Source organism: Miscanthus floridulus, chromosome 16 (genome assembly GCF_019320115.1).
Source record: "Miscanthus floridulus cultivar M001 chromosome 16, ASM1932011v1, whole genome shotgun sequence".
In the NCBI taxonomy this organism is placed as follows: Eukaryota; Viridiplantae; Streptophyta; class Magnoliopsida; order Poales; family Poaceae; genus Miscanthus; species Miscanthus floridulus.
Window position 1 is genome coordinate 115,950,112 of NC_089595.1, and position 21,948 is coordinate 115,972,059.

The 21,948-nt window shown below is 43.9% G+C and overlaps 1 protein-coding gene across 1 annotated transcript; it reads right to left on the bottom strand.

The window, feature by feature from the left end:
• Positions 1-21,235: 21,235 nt before the first annotated feature.
• LOC136513039 (RNA-binding protein 1-like) lies at positions 21,236-21,854 on the bottom strand. Its single transcript, XM_066507040.1, has 2 exons — positions 21,491-21,854; positions 21,236-21,369 (listed from the first exon to the last, which is right to left on the bottom strand). The coding sequence occupies exons 1-2, from the start codon at positions 21,719-21,721 to the stop codon at positions 21,292-21,294; spliced, it is 309 nt and encodes a 102-aa protein (XP_066363137.1). The 5' UTR covers positions 21,722-21,854; the 3' UTR covers positions 21,236-21,291.
• Between the last annotated feature and the right edge of the window lie 94 nt (positions 21,855-21,948).

The window sequence follows — 21,948 nt, forward strand, 5'->3', positions numbered from 1 at the left end:
ATTAAGAAGACAGTAGACCGAGGGATGGAAAATGGAGATCGAGATAAGTGGAAGAGAAGCTGACCGAATCGACCGAGAGGAAAGAGTTTTGAGCAGGTGGTCGACCGCATTCAAATGTGAAAGCCGTCGAGGACCAAGAGGCTAGATCTATGCGCCCCTCCCTAGAGATGCAGCTGTAGTCGGCGGATCCATGCACCCCTCCTCGGTGGGTGGCCACGAATGCAGCTTTCTTCACCAGTGCAGAAGGGCTTGGCGTGGGGGCAGCCGGTAGGGGCTAGCGTGGTTAGGGTTCTGGCAGGTGGCGGTGCTATGCAGGGCGGCGATAGTGGGAGCTGGTGTGGGAGGCAGAGGCGGTGTGCACTGGCATGGGAGGTGGCGGCCACGGGCGCTGGCGCTGGCGCTGGCGGGGGAGGCGGCGGTGGACACTGTCGTGGGAGGTAGCGGTACGCGAGGGGCAGCAGAGAGAGAGAGTAGGGTTGGATTGGGTTTCCCTTTGCATGGGCTATAGACTCCGTCCCAAAAGGCTATGACTCCACGCGTGCATACGGTGAAAAGATCTAAAACCGAAATCTGGGCAAGACCGTATATCCTTTCGCCGATACTTAGATAGTTGGCTTGTTTAGGAAACGCTGACACTTATTCTGTCTAAAAACATTTGCTGGTAGTTTCATTGTCCTAAGAGAAATGCCGATAGTTAACCTGTAGCCATACTACATCATTGCCGACAGTTTACGTGACTTTAAAAAGGTTGTACAATTACCAACACATAGTGTGTTGTCAAAACCAATCATTTACCAACAGATAAGTGTAGGCAAATGTGTGTCGTGGTGTAGTGACAATTATGGAGAAACTTGAGTTTGTATCTCCAATGAACCCCAACTCATCAACCAAGAATCAACAAAAAATCAAGAAGGGTTGATGGGAGAAGACATACAACTGTTCGAATGGTACAAAGAAAAGCTTAATACAAGGAAAGGTCCTGCTCAACGGACTATGAGCTCTCACAGGTAAATCGGATAAGCTTCCTTCAGGTATGTTTGTCACTAATCATTTCAATAAAATTAAGGAAACCACAAGGTATATCCTATCAAGCATTATGCAACATAAAATCACATTCACAGGAGAATTCTATGATCCAAACTTGATTCTGCATTTTGCAAAATTCAAGTATGGGCGATGGAGTTCTTCAAAACATCTCATTCATGTTACCAGGTTGTCTTGGTCATCCCTACCTTTATGATGAGCTTGACTTTCTAAATCTCTAACAAGTAAAAATTTAAATAATCATGTTCCTTTGAGTCATCATACATATTCTTGTTTCTACTTGAATAAATCTCTTGAGTCTTTCAAGCTTCCTTGTTCTGTTATAAGTATATCTTGGAATATTATTCGAACATAATCATTGGATCAAAACATACTTGTATTCAGTTAGGAATGTTAGGAGATCCTTTGTAGAAACAAATCAAGGTTTGAAGTATTCTTCAAAACAATCTCACACATCTTTGCCTTAACCTTGTTGAACATTTGAAGTAGTGGTGAACAATAAGGCACATTATTTAAAACATGGGATAAAGATTTTATGCTATCTGAAATGCTAAAACCAACTCTGTTATAGCATAGAAGATGACCTTCAGCTCTATGACAACTCTATCCTTGGTTTGAATCATTTGTATATTTCTTTGGGTATGTGTTGTCCACTAATCCTTTTTAGAGAAGAAACAAAGAGTAGAGCAGAAGGTCCAACACAATGCCAAGATCCACCAAAGAAAGGACAAAAGGATGGCATGATAAAAGGATGAGAAAGAAGGAGTGCAACATAGGAGACAAGATGCTCATGAATAGCTCAAGCAAGGAAAGCTTCAAGCAGGAAGAAAAGATCTCCACACAAGTCATCTACCCTTCATCACAGGGTGTCATCTATAACACCCTTGGTGTTACGCCCTAAACAAATTACCAAATCATGTCATGAGCATCATGTTTATGTGATAATGCATGTGATGGAATATGTAGATAACATTTTTGTAACTTAAGATGATCAATAAAAATATTAAATGAGAAGCTATTCCATAACTCATATGTATCAAGTAGGGTTTAAAACTAATTTTTATTGAACAAAAAATACTATAGAACATATATGTAGCACTTAAATAAAGTTTGGAATATGAACTTTGTAGATAACAATGAAATACTTGTCGTGAAAAAATAACATTGCTAGCCAATATTTCTAATAGCCTAGAAATGCAACTTGGAATCAAGTTCAGCTCAAAGACTTAGAATATTTTCAAGTTTATAAACAACAAGACAATGCAATGTTTGGCGAATTATTTTGTGAAATCGAGTTAGGAGGTGGTGTCGTGTTTTAGCTCGGGTTGGTAGCCTCACATGCCATCTTGAGCATGGTGAAGATGGTTTGGTTCCTAAAGCAACCGTTTAGTTGTTATGGGTGCTTTAAAATGCGTGCATGACACGTTCTCGGGCTAGCTCGCTGGGTGGATGCGGTCACCAAGCTTGGGCGCTCGGTGTCACCGCACTGGTCGCGTGTGCGCATGCTGCCGCGTGTGGCTGCCTCTGGCCTAGCTGTGCCTCGCCCCACGCCACAACGAAGCCACTGCTGGCGCCATCACCTCATTGTCGTGTCCGCGCACTGCTATCCTGCCTTGCGTTGCCGCTACCGACGCCACCGCGATGTCGTGCTACGCAACTGCCGCTTGCTCTGCCACCGTGGGCACATAGGCTGTCTCAGCTATGCTCGCGCTGTCACCGCGCCCCCACTTGCCTCCCTATGTGCATACATGGTCTGGTCGCGTGTCGCGTAGCGAGTGTGCAGGCACGGTCGCGAGTCCGACTGACCGCTAGCTGCCAAGGTGAGGACAGCCAAAGCTTAGACACGTCCCTCTTTCCCTCTACTGCCACCGTCGGAGCCATGCCAGCACGTTAGACAGTGAGAGGTCATCTCTAATCAATTCCACCCGTCTACGGCCTCGGCAGTGAGTTTTCTAGCTGCCCAACCCCACCCAGCCATGAAGCACACACTGCCAAGCTCCAATTTGGAGCTTTCCCCGCCACCGGGCCGATAAGGCCATGATCGGTAGGTGCCAATGGCAGCCCTCCTACCGCCACACCGAACCAATTCACCTACACTACTAGCTTCACCTTGCCTCCCTCTCCACCTTGCGCATGCTAAAGGAACTGCTACCGCCTCCCCGTCGCTGCTGACTCAACCGTGCCACCGTGGTGCGCCGCCGCACGGCTCAGCCGAACATGGCCACCCCTTCTTCGCCATCCTCCACCCCAACCATCACCTCTTCCTGGTCCATGATAGTCTCCTAATGCTCACTCGCTAGCCAATTAGGTCCGTAGCTCACCGAGCGGGTGCGCCACCGTCGCAGACAGTCACGCGTCGCTGTAGCTCGCTCCAGCGTGTCCTGCCGCCCCGCGTTGCTGCTTGGTGTAGGCAGTTGGACCATAGTTGATGGTAGGCCCGATCAATGGGCCAGCACAAGCCTCTGGTAGACGACGCGGTCGTGCCGTGTCACTAGGGGTGCATGCGGGTGAATTAGGCAAAGGTCGGAGGGTTAAGTGAGAAGGCCTGTGAGAGGAAAAAATAGTGTTAGTACTTAGTTGTGATTTAGAAGAAGTTCGAGGCCTCTTGTGCATAAAGCGCCAGCGTGCGGGCGCCTTGCGTGTGGGCTGGCCTCTCGTGGGCCGCAGAAGCGGGCTGCTGCGCGCGCGCGTTGTGTCGCGTGGGCCACGCGTGTGGGCCACGTGGGATATTCACTTTTCATTTTCCTAAGGAATTATAAATGTTTTCTAATTTAATTTCTGAGCTGATCTTTGGTCATTAATATAAAATCATGTAGGTGTCCAAAAATTGTGAAACAATTTTTTTAGGTTCCTAAAATTGTGATGTATCTATTGGTATATTTAGTTTATGTTTATCTATGTGGACACTAGTAGCTATTAAATAGTATGAGAATGCTTAATATTATTAAGTTGATTATTGTAGGAATTTTTGTGGTGAATTGGTGATAGTTTTGATCATGAAAATTTTATAGCAGTTTCATTGTATTATTATGTGTTCACTGTAATTTTTTAAGCTTTAGAATAGACTAAGCATTAGGGTAGTTAAATGCTCTTTATTTCAATATAGATTAAATCACTAGTAGAAATAAAGATGTATCCTTAAATTGCCAAGCTAAGGGTTTGTTAGTTGAACCCAACACTTTGCTTGATGAGGATTGTAGTTAGCTTAGTACCTTAGTCATTAGAGCTAGCTTAGTAGCTTAGTATGCGTATTCTTATTTTAAGAGTTGTTGTTGCCTAAATGCTAAGTGTTGCATCATCATCACATGCATGTAGAGAACAAGTTAGTGGAGATAGAGACCACAAACGATCGTGAGTTCAAGGAGATCATCGAGGAATATGAGGAGGATATTCTCATGTAGGAGGTCTCAGAGCCACCGACAACTGACTCAGCTAACACCGCGCCTACCCAAGGCAAGCCCCGATGCATAACCCTTATTTTTTTATAATCACTGAATATATATTTGTGATGTGCATTTACGTTACAGTAATTTTATGGAAACCACATGCATAGATATATCTGTCCTATGAGTCTTACTAGTGCAAGTTCGAGTAGCTACTATGCTTAGGTTTTCGGTAGCGTGAGTAACCTGCCGTTACTCAGGAAAGGTGATTATTATAATTACTCTCATGATAAAAATAATGAAAGGAAAATGGAGATCGGGCAGGGATATAGTATGGGTTATGGTGGGTGTGATGAGTTGTGTCCCATGGCCACGGGGGCTTAGCTTGGTTACACTATTTTTCCCTGTCCATGTCGATTGAGGACCGTCCGTTGCTGTGAATGGTAGTCAGGTCATAGACTTATTATCCTGAGCACATACTTACTTATGGGAGCGGGAAGGCTCATTACGCTTTTGTCGTGGGTTTCGGCTCTTTTTGAACCTGACTGATTGGAGGCAGGGAAAGGTGGAGGTCTAAGCACCATATTGAGATCGGGTCTCAAGTGTGGGGGCTTAGAGTCCAAGTTTGGACAGGGACCTGGACCCTGTGACAGGAGTGGAATGGGTTGGTCTTGTTTGTGCCTAGGGATACAAACGGGGCATGTGTTTTAGGGGTACCTAGCTATGATACATTGGTTTGTGAATGCACCGTTTCTATGAGACAAGTACGACTTAGCTATGGTATAGCACCGTAGTAAGAACTGGAAGATGAAAGATGGTGAAATAGTTCTGATTGCTCAACCCTTGCTCGAAAGTAGAACAAAGTGCTTACCTAGAATGGTTAGTTCATGAAAGTAATCATGACTGCTAATTAAACTTGATCTTAAGGACGTACTTCTAGTAATGCTTTTTCGCAAACAAAAAGAAAATAGCAAACCCATATTGCCTATCATACCCCTTGGAGTCAGGAAACTATTCCTACTAGTCGGGTAAGTCTTGTGAGTACATTGCGTACTTAGGGTTTATTTTACCCTATTACAGGTGCAGCTTGAGGAGTAGCTCTTGTGTGGATGATTCTTCTGGTGGGCACAGGCGGATCCTTGTATCGTTTCCGCTAGATGTTATTTTAAATTCCGTTGTTTAATTATCGCACTCTGAACTCTAGTATTATAATAAATAATTTCCAAGAACTCTTGTTGTATGAAATTGACTAAGTATTGTAAGCTCGTACTCATTATTGGGTTCTGGATGTAAAACGTGGATTATTTCGAGTTCTTCCGTGGGGTGTGCTCGACGGAACTGTCCGATGTAGCTAACTTTCGGGGTGATTAGTGTCTAGTGGAAGACGAGCGTCTCCAAAAGCGTGTTATTTCGGGCGGTTCTGCCACATCATCACACTTCAGTGAAGAAGGTAACATCATAAGGTAAGTGGTCATTATTTAAAAAGCTTCCCTTAGATCTTGCTATTTACACAAATGAAGAAACAAACATGTTTGAGTTACAACTTTGCTTGATTCAACCTAATTAACTCAACATGTCTTGTTCCTTAAGCATGTTCATAGCACCACTTTCTTGATCTCATAGTCTTAACCAAATGAGCTAAAATATTGCATATCTTATCCTTGGAAGATAGTCATAATGATGTAAGGTTTGATACATTATAGACAGTCCTTCCATAGGTTAAACAACTCCACTCTTTTTGATAAATGTATTCAAATGCCATATTAATACTCATCCTTCTGATCTTATCACCCATGTTGTAAGAATGAATGCACATAACATCAACGGTAACATGATTCGATGTGCCTAAGGCTAGAGAAAAAATATAGTTTTGGTTTTGTTGATGTTTTTCCACCAATAGAGCCCATGCACTTGATCTCTACCTTGTCTTCATGAGCAGAACACACTTTGAGCAAAGTGTGGGGGAATCGATCCCTCAAATTCTACAAGTGAAAGTTTTGAACCAACAATAATGATGCACTCAAGATGTCACCATCTTCTACTACTAAAATGTTGAACAAGGAGGAGGACAAGTCAAGAAAGGATGCGCACGTCAAACCTAAATCAAATTCAAAAGCAATACGGGTTTGGTAGAAGAGGGCGACATCACCATTGGAAGTGCCACTACTGGAGGCACCACCTCAAGAATCCTCATCTTCAAGATTCAACCAAGGTAAGCATGGGACAAGAGGAGGCCAGCCTCCAGCAACAACAGCAACAACAAAATCAAAATTGGGAGGCTCTGTTCCAGCATCTCCACATCCGACCACCGCATTGAGAACCATGACAACAACAAGCTTGGGGGAGAGGCACCCCATTATATCGAGCTAAGTATTTCTTTCCCTTTTGTTTTATTATTTTTAGGTTTCCTTTATAAAAAAGATAAATAACTAAAAATAAAATAAATAGTTATCCTTATAGTAAGTATATATAGTTACCATAATAATGTGTGATCTAAAAATAAAAACAAAATTAAAAAAAAGTGTGTCTAGTTTGCTTTAATTTCTGGTTAAGAGCTGAATAAATAAATAGGGACTCTCTACATAATCTCTGAAAATGGAAATGATAAATAGTTGCTCTGTTGTAATTCCTTTAAAGTACCTAGTTTTTAGCCTTGAATTCTCCTGAGTTTTGGATAAGATTGTTTTGATATAAGGATTTACTCTAAACTTGAAACTCGTGAGTAGCATATGCTTGATCTAAGTCTAGGTAATTGACGGATATGATATGAGAAGGTCTGAGCTGCTGTTTATCTTGTTCCAAGTAATACTAAAATTCAAGAGATTTATCTTTTGAAAAACTAAAAAATGCTACATGATGAGTTCCTGTATGACAAAGTTCGAATTCCTACCAAAGCCATACATGTTATTTAGGCTAGGAAAACTTTCACATATATGCTGCTTGATTTTGCATTGAGGTTTGTCAAGCTTTGTTGACCCTTATGAGAGATTTGTCATGCTGTTAAAATCAAGATCACGTACACACCACCCAAATATGCACTACTCCTACACTAGGGGTAGGCACAAAAATATGCTTTCCATTTAGATCCACCCAAAAAATATTTTACTCCTACACTGGTAATGAACACGAAAAATATGTTTGATAGGTTTTTTCATCCACCAAATAAATGCTCCAAAGTTCTTGTTGCTATCTCTCAAAAGTTTTGTTGCAGAGTAGAGGCATGAGCTATGCAAAAGTTATTCATATAAAAAAAGAAAAAAAGAAGTGTCAGGGTTGTAACCCCGGGTGTCTTAAGGCACCGATTAGTTAGCAGGCCGTGACCCACAACACAGTAGCTAACAAAAGCCTGAGCAACCGAGGCCAAGCAGAGTAGGCCAGGCGCTAAAGATGGGGTTAGTCCCGACCCCTTCCACCCGCCTTTGTCACACGACACTCGCAAGAGGCATGACCTCTCCCCATCATGACCCCCGGAAGGGATGAGGGGAGGTCGAGCGTAGCCAGGCACGCCTGCTCTGATGAGAGTAAGCATGCCACACTGACCCTGCAAGGACCGAGGCGACATCAGTCACCTCAGCCCGGTCAGACACCATCCCTATGCCATACCACACTGACAAGACAACACCGCACCATGGTAGCAACGGGTACGATACCCTCGGTCCAAATATGGACTGACTAGACGCTTGTGCAATCCCACCCACTACGGGATGGGGATCCACGATTAGGGGCTCGAAGAAAAGGCCATCTAGATCGGCAGAGCGCTCCGACCCCCATGATCAGGGTCGTGGCCCTCGGCCCCACGAAGCGACTAAGAAAACGGTGACCCAGGGCAGCTACCTACTTCAGGTATGACACCCCTAGGAACCAGAAGACGATGATGAAGGCCACAATGGATACCACATTGCATAGGACGACTAACAAACTATCATCGAGGCTACAGTGTCGCCGTGGCTGACACAGTAGCGCCACATCACAACCTACCGCAACATGGCCAAAAGACCATGACAATAGCCATGACTCGACATTCACCAGAAGACGGCGTAGCTTGCAAGCTAAGTTAGCTAGGCCCTCCCTTAGGCTCTCGACCCTTCGGTTGGGAGAACCTCCTACTTTGTATGCGCTCTGGCCCCGAACTCTATATAAGGGCAACCAGGGCACCCTCTCTGGACATTCCAAATCCTCTACCATTCCATTCATTTACCATTGTAGTAGGGCTCCTAGAGCTTCTCTTCGGGTAGCCCTTCACCTAGCATAGGTCCTTTCATGTCTTCCACCTTTCTTGCACCCCCATTGTAAGAAATTCAGAACATTCAAGTGAAAACACGTACTCGATCATCTCTAAGACTAGACGTAGGGCTCTGGCCTGAACCAGTATAAATCTTCGTGTCCATTGTATGCTACCATCATCTTCCTAGAGCAGCACGACAATCGATTAAGTTTACTAGTCTGGTTACAAAACACCGACAAGAAGAGAGATGAAAAAATGGACAAGTGTCCGAGATATCTAAAACAATGGGTACTCAGATGACCGCCTAAAAAAAGAGAAGAAAAGAGATGAATAAGATAGCCCCTGTTCTCTAGCAAATGTTTCCAAGTTTCAAAAGAGAGATAAGTTTTCAAGGGGCATAGTAGAATTAGGTTAGCCACCATTTATATATCCACACACATGCACATCTTGATTTGATTGTATGACTCAACTCTCTTTGGATCCGTTGTTTGACTTTACATTATATGCGATGTAAGTATGCTCTAGCTTTCTCCCTACCTATGAACTCCACATAAAGCCTTAGTGGTAGGAAAAAAAGGCAACAACAAGTTATGTCTTGGTGAGGATCCACAAATACCAAATATATTGAGAGACTTGAGAGTGTCATACAATGTAATCTCTGAGTTTTATTTTGAAAACTTATAAAAAAACTCTAGAACAATGGTTGAACAAAGAACTTGAGACATAGTGTTTGATTTGATTGTTCTGTCTTTAAATTGCTCAAGACCCAAGTAAAGGCTAAGAAGCCCCATGGTTGAAGATAATATGGGTAAGTTTGAAAGTCAGATCAGTTTATTCTAATCCGAAGGAGAATTTTTTATTGAACGCATGTGTACTTTTGAGTGAAAGCATTGTAGCAACTCCTGATCCATTGCTGAGTTTAGCTTTGCTCAAGGGCAAGCAAAGGTTAAGTGTAGGGGAGCTTGTTGACGGTCATTAATATCAATCATAAACCATCAACATAACTTTTATAAATGCATAAAAATGACCACCAATATAGGTTTAGGGGTTTAAACTAATAAATTCTATAAGTTTTGGTGAATCTGTGTTTTCAGCAGGGTTTATCCAGAAAACCGTCAAGGTAGACCCAAACGTCAGACTTAATCATGCTTAACCACGGCATAAACAACTCCCGAAGGTTCTAGAGGACACCAGAGGACACCACACCGAAGAAGACTGCGAGAGGCTTCCAGGTGGGGCTGGTCGGCTCCACCTGTAAGCCGGCCGGCCTGTGGGGTCACCTATCAGCCTCCGTCTCGCTATGTCGGTTCTCCACTGCCTTAAAGATCGCATCTACGCTGTTTATTCAAGTTAGTTTGATTCGAGGGTCCAGAATTGATGCTACCCCCTATATATATAGCCCTGTACCCCCCTCCCTAGAGACATCTTGGAAACCCTGATTCATATCCCTCATTCAGATAAATACACACCTGGAGGAATAGGTCTAGAACTTTCCAATGTAGTAGATTAGTACCTCAAGAGTGAGGGTCGAGTTGGGCTCAAGCTCAAGTTCCGGATCTAGTCTTGGAGGCTCGGCAAAGCCTTGTATCTTCACTTCTACATCTTGTAAGACTTATTATCAATTTATCATATTCTTATCTACATGGCTATGCTTACTTTGAATATATATCTTGCTTTATTAAGGTTATCATTACTTTTGTGTGTGGGTTCATAGAGCGCTTAGCTTGCTAGTTTACCAGTTAGGCTAAGTAGCTGAGCTTCGTGTAAGCATGGTGCTTATACGATGCTCTGCCTGTGAGTACATCCTGTTCCCTGGTTGTGTGGTAGTAGCGGGAGGCGATAGCCCTATCTGTCCTTTGTAGTCCATACCGAATTGAGTAGGCTCTTAAATTATAGGACTGTAGTCGCGTCAATAGAGTTATCCTTCGTGATGCTCTATTGTCTAAGTGGCACCCCGAAGTGCACAAGAGTAGAGTTAGTCTTAGCTATAGTTGGGTGTGTATATACTTTGACCATATAATAAGAATATCATAGGAATCTACCTCACCCATTGTTCTTTCGAGTTGACTAGTTTATATTATCTTAGTGATATATCCCATGAGTGTCATCATGCTTTATTCCTATCATTACATATTACCCATACTCTAGCCATGCTGGTATGTTGACCGATAAATATTCTTTTATTACTCAATAAGTCTTTACTCCATTGTTTCCCTGTGGTAAAATATAAATAACGATACCTAGAATACTCTCGGTAAAATGCTACAATGGTATTTTGTGCGCTTGTGGAATCCTTCATATTCTATTTGCGTTAATAAATACCAATAGGGGCTTGCTTGAATTGAACTAGAGCTAGTGCTTGTAGTTGCTATTAGGGACACCTTTTGTTCTCTAACACTTTGCTCTAGTGAAATTCTATTTTGGAGAAATTTTTATAGGTTGTTCACCCTCTAGCCATCTAGATCCTTTTAGATGTGTAGGTCTTTTCCTCTAGGACCTCCTTACATAGATCTTCATCTCTGGGACCTTGGTGTTCAGATCTTTGCCTCTGTGACCTTCTTGTTGCGTAGATCTTCGTCTTTGTTGGCATTTCTTAGCGCAATCACAAGTGTGTGTGTGAGGGGGTTTAAGTCCATCCTCGGCAACGACGCTAGAAATGCTTGTTGGTATTTCTTAACACCATCACTAAGATTGAGTTAACCTTAGCGCCAGTGAGCATCCTCCCGAACTTGCCCATGGCGAAAAAGACAACAACACAAACTCGCAAACGGGGTTACGTTAGTGAAAATAAATCAAACAACCCACAAGCTTGGCTTGGTGGTGATGAGCTTAGGAAATTTATGTAGAGTTTCCTTGCACTTGAGCTTTGTGGAAAATAATTTTGCAAGTGGTGGAGCAAGTGAGAGTGATAGGGAGTGAAAATGGAGAGTGGAGAGTGAGTGAGGGCTCAGACCCAAGCTCTCGAGATTTATAGAGCAGAGCACCGGCCGAGAGGGGATGGGTGCAACGGCTAGGAGCCATTGGAGAAGCAGCGGCAGCGGCGGCGCCTAGCAGGGTGCGCCTGCACCAGAGGTGGGCCCGCTGCTGCCCCCTTTGGCCAGTAGCAACCAACGGCCATTTCAAACTTGTGAACGTTGGTGCTCTCCTCTGTTTCCAAATTTTGCTCCCGAAATTGATTTTCCTCAAAACTTTTATTATATTTTCAATTTTCAAAAAAGTTTTTAAAAATGAGAAACGATAACAAAAAAATCTATACTATCAGAAAATGATTTTTATTTTATTTTTCTGAAAAGTTTATTTTGAAGCAAATTTTGAATTTTGAATTTTAGAATTTTTAAAAGATAACTACTGATTTACCTTCGGCAAGGGCTCGACATTTATAGTCTGTCGGCAAGACTTCTCCTCCTTTATTTCTCTTTAGGTGCATGAACAAACTTAGGCGAATTCTTAGGTTGCCTCAGGATTTTTTGCGGGCGGAACTGATTGTTCCACCCGTTATTGTTACCTTGTCGGAACCCATTGTTGATGTATGATGCTTCTTCACGAGTCTCGGGGTAGTCATTCCCTGAGTGTACAACTTCCCCACAGACCTCGCAAGTCATTTGCGAGTCCATGGCCTTGACAGTGCCCTTCATCGCTTCCTTTTCAACGGCACATCGTCTAGTCTTTTTAATAACAGATCCATTTTTTGCGGCAAGCATATCCGCCACCTTTACGGTATGCATGCCTTTTTGTGGTTTTCGTTCCTCCCCCGAGCTTTGATTGGCCACCATCTTTTCGATGAGAGTCGTAGCTCCATCGATGGTCAGGGAAAGGAACGCTCCTCTAGCAGCGGCATTCATGTGCCCCTTTGACATGGGCATAAGCCCCTCATAGAAGTTCTGGAGCATGAGCCAGTTTCCATTCCGTGGTGTGGGTAGGCTTGGATGTAGTCTTGAAGCCTCTCCCATGCCTAGGGATAGATTCCATTGAAGTCTGCTGGAAGTTTGAAATTTTCATCCTCAGGGCATTGGTTTTGCCCATGGGGAAAAATTTTGCAAGGAACGACACAGAACATTTGTCCCACTTGTTGACAGCTTCCTTTTCTTTGTAGAACCACTGTTTCGCCTTCCCCGCAAGGGAGAAGGGAAACAGACAGAGCCTGATGCTATCTTGTGCGACGTCTTTGATGATGATAGTGTCGCACAGCTCTAGGAAGTGCTGCAAGTGCACAGTTTGCGTCCTCACTAGGCAAACCACATAATTGGTTCGCCTGCACCATTATGATCAGGCCAGTGCGTAGCTCAAAGTTTCTAGCTCTCGTGTTGACAGCGGACCTAATGGGCACAGTTGGAAACAGTGGGGGTGGGTAGTCAGTAGAGTGTCTTGGCCATAGCGGTAGTAGCGTATGGTGCGGGGGTGACTAGCTCAACTGCTGGTAGAGTAGCTGAGGAAGAAGCAGTATGGGACCTGTTCTTCCTTAGGAGCACCTCTGGATTATCGGTGTAGTTTTTTGATAGGTTGTAACCAGTCATACACTATCCTTGTTTTCATCCACAATAGGAAGAAAAAAGTAGAGTTAAGCCTACATAAACTATGGCTACCATTACATGCATGTGCCCAGTGATCATGTCCTACTAGATTCTTTAACCTATGCCCTCCCTAGCAGCGACGCCAGAAATGCTTGTTAGCATTTCTTAGCGTAATCACCAAGTGTGGAGGTTTTAAGTCCATCCTTAGCAATGGCTGCCAGAAATGCCTTGTTGGTATTTCTTAACACCATCACTAAGATTGAGTTAACCTTAGTGACACCTGCCAAGAAACACCAACTACAATAGTTCTTAATGTTTACAGAAAATATCCACAAGTGCATGGATCTATCGTTGTAGCATTTCACCTGGAAGTATTCAGGGTATCGTTATTTATATTTTCCTAAAGGAGGGCAAGGTGTAAGAGTCTAGCATGAGCATGAACAAGATTACATACTTGCATAGTGGACCATAGTTCATGATAGGGGTAAAAATAATATTTTTAGGATAGTGGACACACATCTAGGCCAACCTCAAGGATAAAAGAAAAACAAAGAATAAAAGAATGTTCCTAAGTAGAGCATGCATGTTCTAATATAGACGTGCAAAGAACAGTTGATGATCATACAAATTACATGATTAGAACTAGAGCTAAGTGTAAGATAGGTTGGGAGGCCACTGAGTACTGGTCTGCCAGCAACCTCATATGACAATTTAGACTCCTACACCCTACCCGAAACGTGGGGGATTACAAGGGATGGATATGGCTATCACCACCTGCCTGCCTACCCATCAACCAGGAGAGTAGAAAATGTATTCACCTATCTCTCCATACCCAAGCACCATGCTTGTGTATACAGAAAACTACCCAAATCCCCTAGGTCCCCGACCCTATGGATCGATAGGTAAAAGACTTGGGCACATCCGAAGGCATGATGAACCGCCACCTCAACTTTGTTCTAATTCTACTCATATAAGTTATATGAATGATTAAGCATAAAGTTCTACATGTTAATATCATAACACGCAAACTATATTCTAGTTCATATATCATGATTATAACATGAGGACTATAGTCTAGTTCATATGTATTGCTATATTGTTTTCTTCCAAGGAGCCAAGCCCTCCTTGATAGCTCTTGCCTTGCTCACAAACTACTAACTAAAAGCTAAACATGTAATCAAAAATGTGTGTCCTACAAAACATGTTTTTTCTAATACAAGTGGAACTATGTCAAAGTAAAAGCATATGTGTATAAGTTTGCTTAATTTCTCTTATTTTGGATAGTAATTGGTGGTTAGATTTGATCGTTAGTGACCGCCAACAAGTCTCTAGGACCTTCTTGGTGTGTGGATCTTCACCTTCGAGACCTTCTTGTCTGAGGCTTCACATAGAGACACACCTTTCTCTTTACGATGGGTGTAGTCATCCTAGTCATAGCCAAAAGTTTCAGCGAAGCCTCCAAATCTTCTCTCATGAGTGTCGGGCAAAAGACTTCAGCCTTTGGAGTGTTAGGTCCTCTAGTATGCTCCCCTAGCTCTTGAATCATTGTAGTGGCCAAAGATGATAACGAAGCCCCTCCTGCTGAAGTGTTGGTGGAGGCGAGTCATCATATATAGTCACTGAAGATGTTGGTGAAGCCCCTCATGCTGAAGTGTTGGCGGAGTCAAGTCGTTGTGGATGTCAAAGATGTTCGTGAAGGTCCTCATGCCGAAGGATGTTGACGAAGGCGATGTTGGTGTAGATGTTGAAGATGTCAGTGAAGCCCCTCGTGCCGAAAGTTTTGGTGGAAGCAAGTTGTCGTAGTCATTAAAGATATCGATGAAAGATATGTCATCGGTGCTGACATCAGAGATGTTGGAGAATCCCCTCTACTAGTTGGTGTTAAAGGTCAGTCATTGCAATCACCAAAGATGATGTTGAGGCCCCTCGCGTTGAAGTGTTGACGTGGGTGAGTCATTGTAGTCATTGAAGTGTTGGTGAAGCCCCTCCTGCTAAAATGTTTGCTGAAGGGTGATGTTAGGGGGAGACCATGTGGTATATGGGCCAAGTCTCCTCCTAGAAAAGGCCCAACTAGTAGCTAGAGTAGTGTCATGTGAAATCCAACCCCACCAAGGGGCCACTTGTAAATACCCATTGCCTATAGAAGTGTCCAAGGGCATGAGGGCAAGGGACCTCACCTCCAACTCATTTCTACTTGTTCAAAACCTTAGTCTATCTCCCTCTCTCTCATTTGGAACCGCCAGTTTTAACATAATGGACTTGAAAACATATTCTCCTAGATATTCTGCATGTATTTGTGTAGTTGTGTTTATAAAACTTTTGTCTAGTTAAATATTTTTGTGCATAATTCATTATGAATTTCATGTTATCTATAAAACTGCTAAATGAATAGCTTTTTTCTATAGCCCTGCTATAGCTTTTTATAATTTTTGGAGAAGGTCACCGCTAAATATCATAGCCCGCTATTTAAAACATTAGTCAACGGGTGGTGACAACTTCCTCGGCCCCTCGGCAAAGTGCTTCTCCCATCACCTGCCTAGCAACACAGGCTTCCACACTCACCATGCCGAGCACCACCCCACACCTAGCCACACCCACACGCCATGCTGAAGTGACATAGCTGGGATCCTCTACCACCACACTAGCTGCTTATGCCCTGATAAGCGATGGTGACGACTTTCTTTAGTCGCTCGATGAAGTGCTTCTCCCACCATCTGCCTAGCAACAACGCCTCCACTCTCACCAAACCTAGCACACTCTTCTTCCCCAACACTAAGACCGTTCCTCCCAACTTGTCTGCTCAGATGCTGGTACCTACTGACTGGAAGACTGTGCTCTACAAGCATTGGTCCAAAGCAGGCTCATGTGCATGAGGTGCCGACTGTAGCTTCACACATGGCCTTGATGACATGCAAAGGGTTGATCCTAGGGCAACATAGCTCAATGTGCATAGCTCAGCAAGAAACTACACTCTACAGACCTAATGTCCTGCCCATTGGGGGCGAATTGCCTATTTGCGAATGGCAAGGAGGAAATTCATCGAGGCTTTAGAAGCCTGTAGCTATTGTAAAGTTGAGATGGTTGTAGCTCCTATATTCTCATGGTTGTAGCTGCTCGATATTGGCAGCATGTCTGTATGCTGATGGTAGACGAACTTCTTTGAGTCTTTGAGCCATGAGAATTATCTGTACGAGAGGAACTACTTTGAGTCTTTGAGCCATGAGATAGTCGTAACTCTTGAAGTCCTTGAGTCATGCCTAATAATGTTCACTTGTGTTCCTTATGGGTCTATTGTTTGTATGTGCTTCTGATGGTTCAGTGTCAGAGTACACTGGTGCCAAGGCCAACATCGGTTGAGATGTGAGATGTCTAGTTAGATGTTATCCTTTGATTCCATCTCAATAGAACTTAGATAGTGCCTCCATGACATCCTCGACAGTCTTTTTCTTTTATCCATCACTAACTTAAACTAGTTAACTTCACACCTATCGAAGAACAACCACACCTTCTGTTATGACCGGCGTGGGCTATTCACGCCGCAAGCCCGCTAGTGGCTAGGACCCTAAAAGCCCATACTTATCTTAATTGCCATATTATTAGAATATTTATTAGAATATTTCCTATTTTAGTTGAGAGACATATAAATACTTGTAAACATTATTGAGATGGCAAGCAGAAACATATTGTTTCTGGCTTCCCGAAGGGAGCCAGGAGTCAAACCCTAGCCGCCACCTCTTCTTCCTTCTCTCGCGATCGTTGGCTCCTCGCCGCCGATCACCCTTCAAACCACGCCCACCGATCGTCCACACGTACAACCTCCGATCGGTGAGGGGCAGGGAGCAGCAGCATATCAACCATGTGGGGCTGTTAAAGCCTTACAACTACGCCGGCTCGCCACCATCAACACCGGCCGTGCTGCCACCGGTTCAGGACGGGCGGCTGCTGCCAGCCCCTGCGTAGGTTCTGCGTGCCTAGCTCCGTCACGGCGTGTGGCGCATCCTCGTCAAGTGGCAAGGCCTTCCGGAGGACGACGCCACCTGGGAGCACCTAGACGACTTCAAGACTCTCTACCCGGATGTGCAGCTCGAGGACGAGCTGTTTGCCGAGGCGGGGAGAGATGTTATGACCGGCGTGGGCAATTCATGCCACAAGCCCGCTAGTGGCTAGGACCCTAAAAGCCCATACTTATCTTAATTGTCATATTATTAGAATATTTATTAGAATATTTCCTATTTTAGTTGAGAGACATATAAATACTTGTAAACATTATTGAGATGGCAAGCAGAAACATATTGTTTCTGGCTTCCCGAAGGGAGCCGGGAGTCAAACCCTAGCCACCACCTCTTCTTCCTTCTCTCGCGATCGCTGGCTCCTCGCCGCCGATCACCCTTCAAACCATGCCCACCGATCGTCCACACGTACAACCTCTGATCGGTGAGGGGCAGGGAGCAGCAGCATATCACCTTCCCTTGTTTGCATTGGAGTTCTCCTCTATGATTAATGCACGCAATATTACCTTCCAAGCTTAATTTCAGATGGTCAATGCGTTAAAGAGTGAAGTCCCCAAATTAGTCACTGAATTTAAAAGACTCCATCAAATTTCAATGATGAACAACAAACACACCTTAACTTTTAAATCCACAAAAAAATACCCCCTTGGCCATCTCAAAGTGGTTTCTAGGTGGTTTTGCTGACTGTGGTAGTGGGACCCACCTATCATTTGGGCTTCTCTTGCTCTTATGTAAAAAGCATAACATTTTCATATGAAGTCGTATGAATACAAACTTTATATCAAAGTTGTAGATCTGGACACGATCTACAACTTTGTAGTTGATAACTTTTATTTAATATATTTTAGAGGCTCAAATATTCGATTTAAGTTACTAGTAGATTTTCAAACTCAATTTTTGAATTTTTGAAAGCATCTCAGATGTTGACATAGTTGATAGGACCTAGATGGCTAGATGGGGTGAATAGCCTATAAAATTTCTCTACAAATACACCAACACTAGAGCAAAGGTTGATTAGTACAATATGAGGCCTTACTAGCAACTACTTTCTCTAGCTCTATTTCACTCAATGCAAGCCCCTACACAATTCTAGTAGCTTGGTTTCTAGTCTATGTCACAACAACACACAAGCTACACCTACCAAGGACTACACTAGAGAGCTACTAAACTAGGTAACTACCACTAGTTACAACTACAATTACCACTAAACTAGGCTAGCAAGCTAGACAAAAACTACCACTCACAAGCAAGCTATGAATGTAAATACAAGAGATATTAGAGAGCAAACCAACAAGGGCAAGTGATAGAGAATGATTTATCCCCGTGGTTCGGTTGTTTGCCAACAACTTAGTCCACATTGTGGCGAGTCCCTAAATGATGATTCAAGCACTCACTAGCATAAAAAGTTAGACCCACAAATTGGGTGCCTCAAGAATCAATCAAGTAGTCTACTCCAACTAGCAACGCACATTCCACTAGTGTATTCCTTTGCACTCCACGAGTTGAGATCAAAACCTCTCACAATATCAACCGGTCGGAGGCAAAGAACAATCACCAATAATCTTCCTCAATGACCCACAACTGCTTCCAAGCCGTCTAGGTAGCGGCAACCACCAAGAGTAATAAGAAAATTGCAGGCAAACCGATGAACTAGTGCCACTAGATGCAACAACTCTAAGCAAATGCACTAGATCTCTCTCAATCTCAATTTGGATAAAGCACGAGGTAAAGAGATGAGTGAGAGGTGTTTTCACACGCTCATAAGGGTGCTCGACCAGTTATAATGCCAAGAGAGAGCTCCCACAACCGGTGCCCTTCTATTTATAACACCCCCTTTGAGACTAGCCATTGGAAATGGTTGCTGGGCCTTCTGCAGGGGCATCGGTCCGGTCGATGCCAACCTATCGGACTAAGAGCTATGTTGTATGAGGGCGTAGTGCATGGTCCGATGCACTCGTGCTCCTCGGTCCAATGCTCGTGCGCACGCCAGTGAAGGAAATTAGCCATTCACCGCGTCAATGGATAGCACAACGCATGGTCCGACGTCGCCAATCCGATGTCCATCGGACCAATGCCCTGCACGGTCTGATGTCCACTAGAGAGGTTCCAAAGAGTGTTTTTGGCCATCGAATTGAGTCGATGCTTCACATCGGACCAGTCCAATGCCTTCTTCGAATCTCCCACGAGCTGACAAGGGGACCCACCCTAAGGAACAGTATTAGCGCATACTCTAATGGTGCCCTCAGGACATCCATTGTACCATACCTCTCAGTTCGAGTGACTCAGAGGCGCCCCTGGTTAGGGTTTACTACCCATCGGACTGAGTAGGCATCTGCTAGTCCAATGCCTTACCCTAGTCTTGCCGAGCTGCTACACGTAGTGCATGGTCCTATGCCCTTCACTGGTCTAGTCCAATGGTGCATAGGAACCCTTTTAAAGCTCGGTTTTCACCTTTTTTTCAAATGTGCCAACTCCACAAGTGTCCCAACAAGTGTGCAAGTGAGTTAGCATTTTCACAAATAATTTTCTAGTGGCACTTAGATAACCGATTTGAACTTTGGAGTTCCCCTCTTAATAATACGACTATCTATCCTAAACCCGATCATGCACTCTATTGCGTCTTGACCGGCAAAACAAAGAGCCCTATCATATACCTTTGCCTTTAGCCATAGGGTTTTGTTTTTCTCTTTCTTCTTTTCCAAGAATTGAGCACTTGATCACTTGTGGACACCATCATCATCTCCATAAATGTTACTCTTGCTCAACCTAGGTGTGGACATAACATATCTCAATCACAACACTTAGGACAAAGGTTAGTCCACTAGTTGTCCTCAATTACTAAAATCAAACATAGGGCTTTGAATAGTCATATCAAAGTTAGTTTCCAGTAAAGTATACAACTTTGTAGTTACAATTTTTTATCTGAGATCGTTTAGAGGTCCAAATGTTCGATTTAAGTTCTCTAATTTTGATTTTTTTTTCAAACAACCTCCCATATAGACGTGGTCTGCGCCAAAGTTGTAGTTCTCAATGTGAAATATAACTTCGCAGTTGACAATATTTACTTGAGATCATATAAAGGCCTAGATTTTTGTCGTGTGGAAAATTTAAAAGTTGAATTACAAAATCTGAGAATTTAAAATGAATATTTAGGTCTCTAAATGATCCTAAATAAAAACTACAAAGTTGTAGAACATATTAGTTCAACTCAATAAGTTTTACTTGAACCTAATAACCTAGAGGACGCAATACTTATGCGGTGTTTGGTTTGAGGAATAAGTTAGTCCATCATCTACTCATTTCTCACTTTTTTATTTACTTTATGAAATGGAATGGGTTGGTTCATGGTTATTTCATTCCTCACAAGCTAATAATTAGTACTAGTACGAGAAATGCAATTATTGTACTAAGTTTGGGAAATAGACTCCTGGTCACCTAATTTAGGACGAAGTGATTTCTCAAATCAAATACTCTATTGCATCGCTAAGGGTACCTGATGTCACTCTGATAGTCTGATCGCCCTCTAACAGCCCCGAAGAGAATCAAAAGACTAAAGATTGCCTAGCATGTGGTAGACTAGGTGCAACACCTTACTATGCCACTATTATACACTTCTTTTTCATCCTACCCCAAGACAGAGACCATGCTAACCAGGGCGATGGAACACATGCCAACTCCAATTCTGAGATGGAGCAGCCTCGGGATGTGTACGTTCAGCACTAGGGGCATGCCCAACAGAGCCGCCATATGGGTAGCAGCATGAGTGAGCAGTGGCAGCACAACCTGGGGAAAATCCCAGGCAATATCGGCAACAGTTTGGAGAAGCAAGGTTGCCGTTGGACGAAAACTGAGCAAGTTCTTTCAACGTGCAGGTCCAAGCTGGTACGATACTTCCTTGCCGGCCAGACAACAACTTGTCATCACTCTGCACTGGTGGCCATCTGACCATGCACTCGTTACCGTCCGGTGAGATATACCCAATGAGGCATTCGAAGAACAACGTGTTATCTACGATGACTCCGAATTTCAGGACCGTATTCACGACCTCAGATTCTTCATAGTCGTCACCCAATGGACCAACAGATATCTTCAACATGTCGCCAACCCGGTAACTACGTTTACGAGACCCAAAGACCCGTTGGCAGAGAGGCTTGTACTTTTAGGCACTTCTTTGGTTTTGCTCTTGCAACATTCACCTGGACATGCATCGAGTACATTTATTTTTACAGAAATTTTACAATGGTTAGGATACTACTTTCGTTCATAAACAAACAGATCCTGCATGCCAGTTTCCCTTCAGACAAAATGTTTGTATACCTGCTCGCCATTGATGACGTGGTGTGGGTCGGCGAGGGCACGGCCGGCGTCCGCGGGGCGGGGAAACTGGACGAACGCGAAGCCACGGGGAAGGCCGTTGAGCCTGTCCTTAGGCTGGCAGACGTCGGTCACCTCCCCGTAGCGACAGAAGTGGCGGCGGAGGTCCTCGTCGCCGGTGCCCGGGGCGACGCCGCCCACGAAAAGCCTGCCGTTATTGTCCGGCAGCCCCATCGCCAGTGACTCGTTTGAGGCACCTCGATCGCCGGCGCCGGGGCTCGCTGCTGCTCCGAATCTCTCCGATCCGTGGATGAGACCAAGTGGAGGGGCTAGGAGGCGGCGACGGGGGTGTTGGGCTTGAGCGACATCGTCCCAATTTACAGGATCGATTTCTTTTGATGATGCATATAGGGTTATTTTTAGGGTGGGCTTCCAAAATAAATGTCCGTGTCCGATCACAA